Source organism: Frankliniella occidentalis, unplaced genomic scaffold, assembly GCF_000697945.3.
Source record: "Frankliniella occidentalis isolate FOCC.00 unplaced genomic scaffold, Focc_3.1 Scaffold39, whole genome shotgun sequence".
NCBI classification, from domain to species: Eukaryota; Metazoa; Arthropoda; class Insecta; order Thysanoptera; family Thripidae; genus Frankliniella; species Frankliniella occidentalis.
In genome coordinates, this window is record NW_026267169.1 from 590634 (window position 1) to 598921 (window position 8288).

Consider the following 8288-nt stretch of genomic DNA (forward strand, 5'->3'; position numbering starts at 1 on the left):
TTTAAAACTTTCAAGAATGTTTCCTTAGGGGTAACTCGTCAAATTGTGGCCCTTTGGGCGAAAATTTCGTCCGTTTTCCTCTATCTGAAGCCGTTTAGGCGCTACCGCCACGTTTAGGAGGGGAAATGTACGGGAATCACTAGGGCTTAAGAGAAGCGGTTGTAAAAAGCAGTCCCACAAAAAATGTTATAAAACAAAAGTTAAAGAGCTTACATTTTTCTACAACTTTTGTCTTATAACATTTTTTTGTGGGACTGCTTTTCACAACCGCTTCTCTTAAGCCCTAGTAAATCCCGTACATTTCCCCTCCTAAACGTGGCGGTAGCGCCTAAACGGCTTCAGATAGAGCAAAACGGACGAAATTTTCGCCCAAAGGGCCACAATTTGACGAGTTACCCCTAAGGAAGCATTCTTGAAAGTTATAAAAAATAATTGAAATAGCAGCTTTTTGAACAAATACCCAAAATGACCCCTAAATATGAATTTAAGCAAAAATCTTTGATGTGTCCTTCGATGACATATTAAGACCAACAATTTCCAAAAGTAGAATGAAAATCGGGAATTTACACTTGGCGGGGTTCCCTTGTGAGGCATCGCATCCACCCGCTGCAACTTGAGATGCGATCCCCCCCAGCAGCCCAGCCCAGCCCTGCCCAGCTCCGCGCCCTGCTGCCCCTCTGCAGGCTAGGCCGGTCGCTGACTGCGATCATCTAGCGTCTTGTTGCCATGGCGACCAGCACCGCAGCCTCGCAGGAGGAGGCCGGTGCCTAAAGCACCTGGACCAGAGTCCAAGACCTGTCTCCAATAATGTTCAAGCGAGGGGTCGGAGGAAGGGCGACTGATGGCCGTCACCTTCAACAAACTAATCAACGTCCAAGGGTTGGAGAGGGGGGGGGGGAGTTGCTACGCTACGTGGCTACTGTGTAGTACTGTGTACTACTGTTACTTTTCACGGTCTCGTTTTAGGGACAGACCTCGTGAGTTTTGGCCCGGGTCCTCTGGCACAGGCCGGGCGCCAAAGCGTTTTAAAGGAGATGTGTCCTTGTCGCCGATGAGTGCGGCGCGGCGGGTCGATATGCAGTCGTCCTCCTTTACACCACAAAGGCCACGACGGTATGAAGCGTCTCGTTATTTGTCCGTCGCTTTGCTCTTTTCTCTGTCTGAGCCGCGAGTCTCGCCGCTATCCTCTCTGCGCGGCGCGGCGAGCATCGGCCATCACCGGTCGGATCGTCGGTAAACATTCTAGAAGTCCCTCGACGAGTGTATTGCCAACGTTTTCCGAAATAACTCTCCCGCACACAACAGCGGGGCCGCGCCGCGGACTCTCAGGGCGCCGCGCCTTGCCCCGCCCCTGCCCTGCCCCGCCCCGCCCCTCCTGGCGCGACCCACAGGCTCGGCAGGGTAACCGCCAAGTTCAGTCAACCGTTCCACGCCCACCCGGCTCTCCGACTCTGATCTCTTGCCACTGCGCGTCGCGACCCGGCGGCCCCGGCGGCCCCGCGTCCCCGCTGCGGTGGCCAGGCCAGGACGCCGCCGGCCCGTCCAAGAAGAGCTTGACCTACCCCACGACCGCGACACCTTGCTGGCCGCCTCGCCTACACTCTGCAGAGGATGACGGCTCACTGCAGAAGGGAATACGCGTATCTCCGTGGCAAACGCGAAACAGTTTTCAAACGAATTAATTATCTAAAGCTGACCGCGTTCACCAAACCCGCCTATTCATTATTGTCTGACACGGCTTCAGTGAGAGTAACCGTCACGAGCAACAACGTGCGGAATCGTGCTGACTCAAAGTGAACTCTCTGAATGAGCACGTCCCCGCAGAGTAACTTTACTTTGAATTCAGCTCGGTATCCCGTCTCGTGTCGTTATACTCTCCAAGTCCCGCCCCGCGCTGACCGGACAGGCCAGAAGCGGCGAACACCCATTGCGAAATCCAACCGCAGGGAGCTCTTCGACGAATGACAGCGAGGCCCCCGCCGTGTCGGCCTAACCGGCCAGATGGCCACACAGAGCGAAAGGGTGTCCGCAGCAGGGGGGGGGGGGGGGGGGACCTCCGAGAGCGAGAGAGGCAACGCAACTTCATCAAGTCTCCGTCCTACGCCACTGTGCGCGCACACGGGCCGCCAGGGGGGAAGGAGGGCGTGGCGGTGTCCAGTTACACGTCGAGACAACGTCGGCGCGACGACGATGTCGCCGAGCGCGGGCGACCGGCGAGCGCGGTGTCGAATGTATCGATATAGATCGGATTCTTTTGACTGGAACTGGCCGTCACCGAGACGGACGCCGCGCACCAGCGGGCGCCGCCGGGCCGGGCGCCGCGCAGGGAAACGACGCGTGTTCCCAAGCAGGAGGCATAGATAGAGGTGTCGTGGGCGGGCCGGTGGTGGGCGGTCATCGAGGAACGTACCGAAAAGCGAGACAGAGAGAGAGAGGTCAGCTGGACAGGTCAAGAAGTCTCATTCGAACTCGCGCGCGCGGCGATTGGTTGACGGCGGCGACTGATTGGCTATGGTGACGGGCCGTACTCGCCGTGTCCATTGACCCCCCCAGCGGCCCGGTGCCAGACGGGCGGGTGCCCCCGCCGCCCCCCTCGAGGCCCCCCTGCTGGGCATTCTATCCACGATCTATCCGCGCCTCCCCCCGTCCCATGCGTCCTTATTGATTCAGACGACGAGGCGCCAGGGGTACTTCTGTCGTGTTTGCCGATTCTCCTGCTGCTGCCGCCTCTGCTGCTCATTGGGGGACTAGGGGGTGAGAGGTTGAGGGGGAGTATCGGGCATCGGGCATGTCGCCGTCGCTGCCGCCGTTGCTCTTGACCGGCAGGCGATACGGTCGCCGCGCCCCGCCACCCCGGCTCGGCGAGCGCCGCGGTCACAACTCTTACACGGCACCGTCGTCGTATCGAGACGAAGGTGTGGGTGTGTGGTGGGGGCGAGGGGCGACGAGCAACTGCTCACGGAGATAACTGCTTTGGCCCGCGCGCCTCGAAAAGAGAGAAATACAGAGAGAGCGCTGCTTCGAGAGCACGCCGCCGCACGGCCTCGCACCTCCGCGACGGCGTGACCCCCCGAGGTGGCCGGCGGAGGGGCGGGAATGACCACGGCGTCGACAAGCCGGCCGGCCCGGCCCGGCCCCGACGTTCGGCCTTCACACCGTGACGACATCTCATCTCGACGGCGAGTTCGCGAGGAGCAGGATATGGTGCGTTGTTGCCGGCCTGGGGCCCCATCCTGGAGGACTTCGCGGGGTCGCTCGGGCGTCGCTTGCTTACCTGGTTGAAGTCTTGAAGAAGTTGCTCTCGTGGTTCATGAGCTCCGACCGGAAGCGTGTCATCTCGTCCTCCATCTTCTTCATCTCGTTGTCGAAGCGCTCGCGGATGTTGCTGAACTCGGAGTCCAGGACGCTGAAGTCGCCCATGTGCTTGATGGGGATGTTTCTCTTGACGCCACCGTCGGCCATGGTGAGGGAGTTTGTGTGTTGGTGGTGGTGGTGAAGAGACCGGGACACGACCGCGTGCGCGAACGGGACACGAGAGCTGGGCGCGGACTGGGTGTCGGAGACAGTCGGAGACGGAGCGGACTGGCCTGCGAACTGGGCGGCTTGTGCTGGGAGACTGCCGGCTCGAGCGGCCTGCGCGGGGCTGTGAGTGCCGCCCGGGCCTGCGCGGGGCGGAGGGGGAGGAGGGGGGGGGGCGCCGCGTCACGTATTTAAATAGCACCGCCCGCGCCATACCGCCCGCGGGGTCGCGCCGGTGGGGGGTGCGAGCGAGATAGAGCGACGCCGCGCGCGCGACGCAGAGAGAGGGAGCGAGAGAGAGAGAGAGAGAGAGAGCGCGCGAGCGCGAGGCGTCGCGGGTGCGTCGCGCCGGGTGTTGCGCCGGCGCGGCCCTAGAGCGCGCTGCGGGCGCCGCGGCATTGGCGCTACCCCGCGTCCGGACCGGACCGCCAAAAAGTGTCCAGAGAGATCCACGATCCACGTCCCTGACTTATTGCGCTTCGGGTGGGACGATTTTGCGTCAAATTCTGGAAACTGAAATGTTGTCAGTGAGCTTAGAGAAAATTGTGTGGGACTGGAATAGAGTCGTCTGATGAAACTGGATGTGCCCAGAAGAAACGTTTCCGTTCCCCATTTAAATATGTGTAGACTTACACATTACATACTCAACGCCGAAAGCAATGGCGACACAGCTCGAGATTCGGTATTTTTCGATGAGCGTAACTGGCTCAACTGGCTGGACTCGAGACTGGACTGCATGCAGTCCATGCAGTCCCATCCACATACTGAGTCGATACTGGGCTTATGTTCACAGTCAACCCATATCGGGCAATATGTGACTAGTAAGGGTGCAGTCTTTGTAGTTCAGCTGTACCACCGGGCAGGCAAGTTGGACCTCCCGACTCCTGGTGTTCCTAGGGGCCCCGTGCGAGTAGGCCACCCGTCCGCGCGCATGGCCTGCGGGATAGCATGGAACCTAGTGAGAACAGTAACCTGAGGCGTAACGCCAGTAAAATGACAATTTTTTCCCACGAGATGTTGTGTTTTTTTGAACGCAACATTTTACCATCGGGCAGCTTCTTTCTGCAAGCCGGTAACAAATTAATCGTCCCACATAATGTTTACAAATTTCGCCCAAGAAGCAAATTAATTTACATCCCAAAAAGTCATGTTTCTTGGCCCAATGTATTTGCTTTTCCCCATTTGGTGCGCAGGGGTATCGGCAATGAAAATGCTCACGTCCTTTGCGGATCTACGGATCGATCGACCAAGCTGAAGAAGAGGCAGTGCGCGGTGCTCTCCGGTGCTGCGCAGTAGTGCTCTCCAGTGCGCTCCAGTGCGCTCCATACGGAAGGCGTTTGCACAACGCGGCGACACTCGCTTGCTCAGACCGTATGCCCCGGCGTGCCCCGGCGTGTGCCCCCGCACGGCGAGCGCAAGAGCACAGCTCACCTCAATGCGATGCCAATGCCATAATCACGGGAGAGAAAGAGAGGAAAAGGGGGGGGGGGGGGGGGGTTAGGGAGTGGGGCCAAATGTGGGGCGGGGGCGGTGACAGAGGGCGGTGCATGCGCGCGGGGCGGGCGTATGCCGTGGGTGTCGGGGGGCCCGCGCTCCGCGCCTTTGCCTTTGTCTCATCTCCCTCAGACGGGAGCAGGCCGTGAGCAGCACGACGGGCTCGGTGGGGTGACGCATGGCAGCGCCAGGACCGGCCAGGACCAGCGCGCCAGTCAGTCAGTCCCACACGCGGCACGCCGCGCGGCACGCCCCGCCGATCAGTGACGCGACCTCCAAATAAAGGCACATTGATTTCGACGAGTGCAAAAGTAGAGAGGGAGGCTCACGGGGCGCATATTATGCCGTGTTGCGAAATGGGGTGCAACAGATTGACCCGAATTGATCCGTCCGTCAATACCGATCGAAAGCTTTTACGGACGCGATAATCCGAATGGGCTTCAACAATGGCAAAGAAGTAGAGTAGCACGGTAATGAAAACGACGTTCTGGTTTCCGAGCAGCGAAGCATCTCTTGTGGGAGAAATACGCATGGCAACATCTTGGTTTTTTCCAAAACTGCTTGAAAAGACGTCGGTTTTACCGTGTACATTTACAATACATTGCATCTTTTTCCCACGGTCCAGCTGTGAGTAGGCCCAAGGACGAGTCCTCGCGGCAGGAACGGGTCGATTTTATAGACAGCACCGCATGCAGCATGTCAATACGTTTACTTTCCTTTTCATTTCATAAAAGGAGGAGCCGAACGACACCTCCTACCTCTGTCCTCGTCCTCCCGCGGGGTCGCGCACAGGATGCTGCAGTCGGGATGCTGTGTGGAGCGCGTTATTTTTGGTCGACGACCTGCCGCTCTCTCCTCCTACCCCTCCTCCCCCTCCACCCACCCCCCTGTCCAAACCAAAGGGGCTTTACGAAGGAGCGAATGACTATGAGCTTCCCCTCGGTCACTTGGACCGCGACGCGCCCGGCGTCTCCGTCGTCATTTGGCCCCCTGTCCCCCCCTTCCACCACCATACCCCGAGCTCCTCGCCACCCCCGCACTTCCTCCGAATTCCTCGAATGGGATCGGACACGCGCCGAGACGCCGAGTGTACCGCAATATAATATGTCCATTTTGGGCGCGCTTCCAAACCACTTCCTCGACGCCTCACACGCGGCTGACCGACCATAGCCACATGACGTGGACCCGGCTCGCCCACACGGCGACACGGCGGCCCCGCGAAGGCGTTGCGCGGCGCGCCCGGGCCGCCTGGAACATTCTCGCTCCTTGTTGCCTCACTTCCGACCACTGCACCTTAATGACGAACACCCACCACCCACCCCCTTCTGGGAGCACGGCCAGCGAGACCGACACGGCCCCACGCCCCACGGTTAGCCGCTATTGATGATGTCCTTTCTCTCGACTTGACTCCCGCCGATCCCCGACCGTCAGAACATATACGCTCCCCCCGGTGTTGGTCTGAATGGAATTCGTATGTTGGTTAAACTGTACGGACCCACCACCGGTCATGGAGAACATTTTGAGACCAGATTTCTATGTGTTATGAGGGATCGTAAAGAAAGTACGACCGTTTTTCTCAGATTCATTATCACTACACTATATCGACAATCGCAGAAGGTCGGCGCCCGCGAGACACAGGCTAGGCTACACCGCAGTACACGCGTGCACTGCATGCAAGATGTTGCCTACCCATCAGGCGCTATGAGAGCTTAAACTAGGATTAACTTCATTTCATTACGTCAAATGAGGGACGTGCACCTCTGAATTATCCCCAAGGTCCGCATTTCTGCATGCACTACAGAACTTTGAGCTTCTTCGTTTTTCTTCACTTCCTCCCGACCAGACTCGCGCAGCATGACTCTCTTAGATGGCAGTCAGCCTGCATCGTGGCGTCGTAACCGCGCTCGGGCAGTACTTCATCAGAGACTCGAAGGGCGGCGGTTCGAATATAATCTGTCAAAGTGAAAAAAAATTATCTTGCCACAAAATTTTGGGTGGACTCCAAACCCATCATTTCATCCAGCCTCTCATGAAGTTCTAACGGCATAGTGGTTACCATCCTGGTTCCTGCTGCATCAAAATGTGACGAGATTTGCCTCTGGAACCGGGGTTTTACTCAGTGTGAAATAAGCGGGCCGTGGGAGTTCTAGAGCTGGGTTCCGACTTGCACGGTGTAAGCGGTTCCCTTTTCCTGGCACCTTACTGTGGTGGCAGGTGCGTTTATAAGACCGAGGAATCCAGGTGCGTACCCGTCAACCGTCTCAGCATCTCCAGGGAATATGTTCTGACCACTGTGGTTGGAAGCGGCTGTCCCCACCCCGACTGCCTGTGGCCGCGTCGGTTGCAGTAGTGCAACATGTGCTCCGGAGAGCTCACCCTGCAGAATCCGAGATATGCCACTCTGTTGTGCTCAGTGCTCGATGGGTTGCCTCTGTACCCGGCGCCGGCCGATCTGACAGACACGCATAGTTTCCGGGAGCACCGACACTCTGGCAAAGACACTGCACGCACAATCCACTGAGATGCCAAGCCTGCCCCGCGTGATTTCCCAATCTTTTCACAGAACTAATCACTGAGGTCTGGAGATTATTCACTCATTCCTATATGGTAGGTCAGGTTAACTCTAAATTTCTCATGTGATGTGTGCTTCTTTAGTTTTCATACTGCACTTGGATGTTTTGTTTTGGTTTTGTAACCGCTGTCTCGTCTGCTCGAATGAGTTCTCGAATCAGCTGGATTCTATGTTTTTCTTTTAGTTTACGTGTTGATGAAGTATTTCCCGTGCTTTTACTCAGCTGTGTCCTTCCCGAAAATGAGCGTTTGTTTAGACGTGTATTCTGCTCGGTCACGGAGTCCAGACTCTCGTCCCTAGCCCTTCGTTATCAGGAGCTTGTCAGTCAGTCGTGATATAACCTCACTGATAGGGGACGAACCGTCCCGAGTTTTACAAAATCAAACAAATATGTGTCTCCAAGCGTTGCTCAGCTTTTTCCGGAAATGGAGGTACTGGATTCGTCCGGCTGTCATGACGGTGTACACCATCGTCATCGTCATGCTACTGCCCATCCTCGTAGTGCGAGTGGTGCAGAATGGCTTCCAGAAAAGTGATCAGGGAATTCTTATCGGCGGAGTGTTTGTACTAATGGCTCTACCCATAGCATTTTGGCAAATTACCCAGCATATGGTCCACTACACGAAACCCAGGCTGCAAAAGCATATAATTAGGTGAGTTGTGCTGCTCGAAACATATGGATTACATGATTGTTATGTAACAC

The 8288-nt window shown here is 57.1% G+C and overlaps 2 protein-coding genes across 4 annotated transcripts in view; one reads left to right on the forward strand and one right to left on the reverse strand.

Annotated features, from left to right (window-relative positions):
- Positions 1 to 3636, reverse strand: part of LOC113212998 (alpha-crystallin B chain) — a 29769-nt gene extending 26133 nt beyond the window's left edge. Inside the window, exon 1 of one of the 2 annotated variants that reach the window (XM_026431899.2) lies at positions 3275 to 3636. In XM_026431899.2, the coding sequence (XP_026287684.1) occupies positions 3275 to 3462 (188 nt within the window). In that variant the 5' untranslated portion in view covers positions 3463 to 3636. The remainder of the gene's footprint in view (positions 1 to 3274) is intronic. The other variant, XM_026431900.2, reaches the window with a different exon arrangement.
- A 4032-nt stretch (positions 3637 to 7668) lies between these two features.
- LOC113213020 (transmembrane protein 184C) overlaps positions 7669 to 8288 on the forward strand; it is a 9469-nt gene continuing 8849 nt past the window's right edge. The window contains exon 1 of one of the 2 annotated variants that reach the window (XM_026431927.2): positions 7669 to 8238. In XM_026431927.2, the coding sequence (XP_026287712.2) occupies positions 7976 to 8238 (263 nt within the window). In that variant the 5' untranslated portion in view covers positions 7669 to 7975. The remainder of the gene's footprint in view (positions 8239 to 8288) is intronic. The other variant, XM_026431926.2, reaches the window with a different exon arrangement.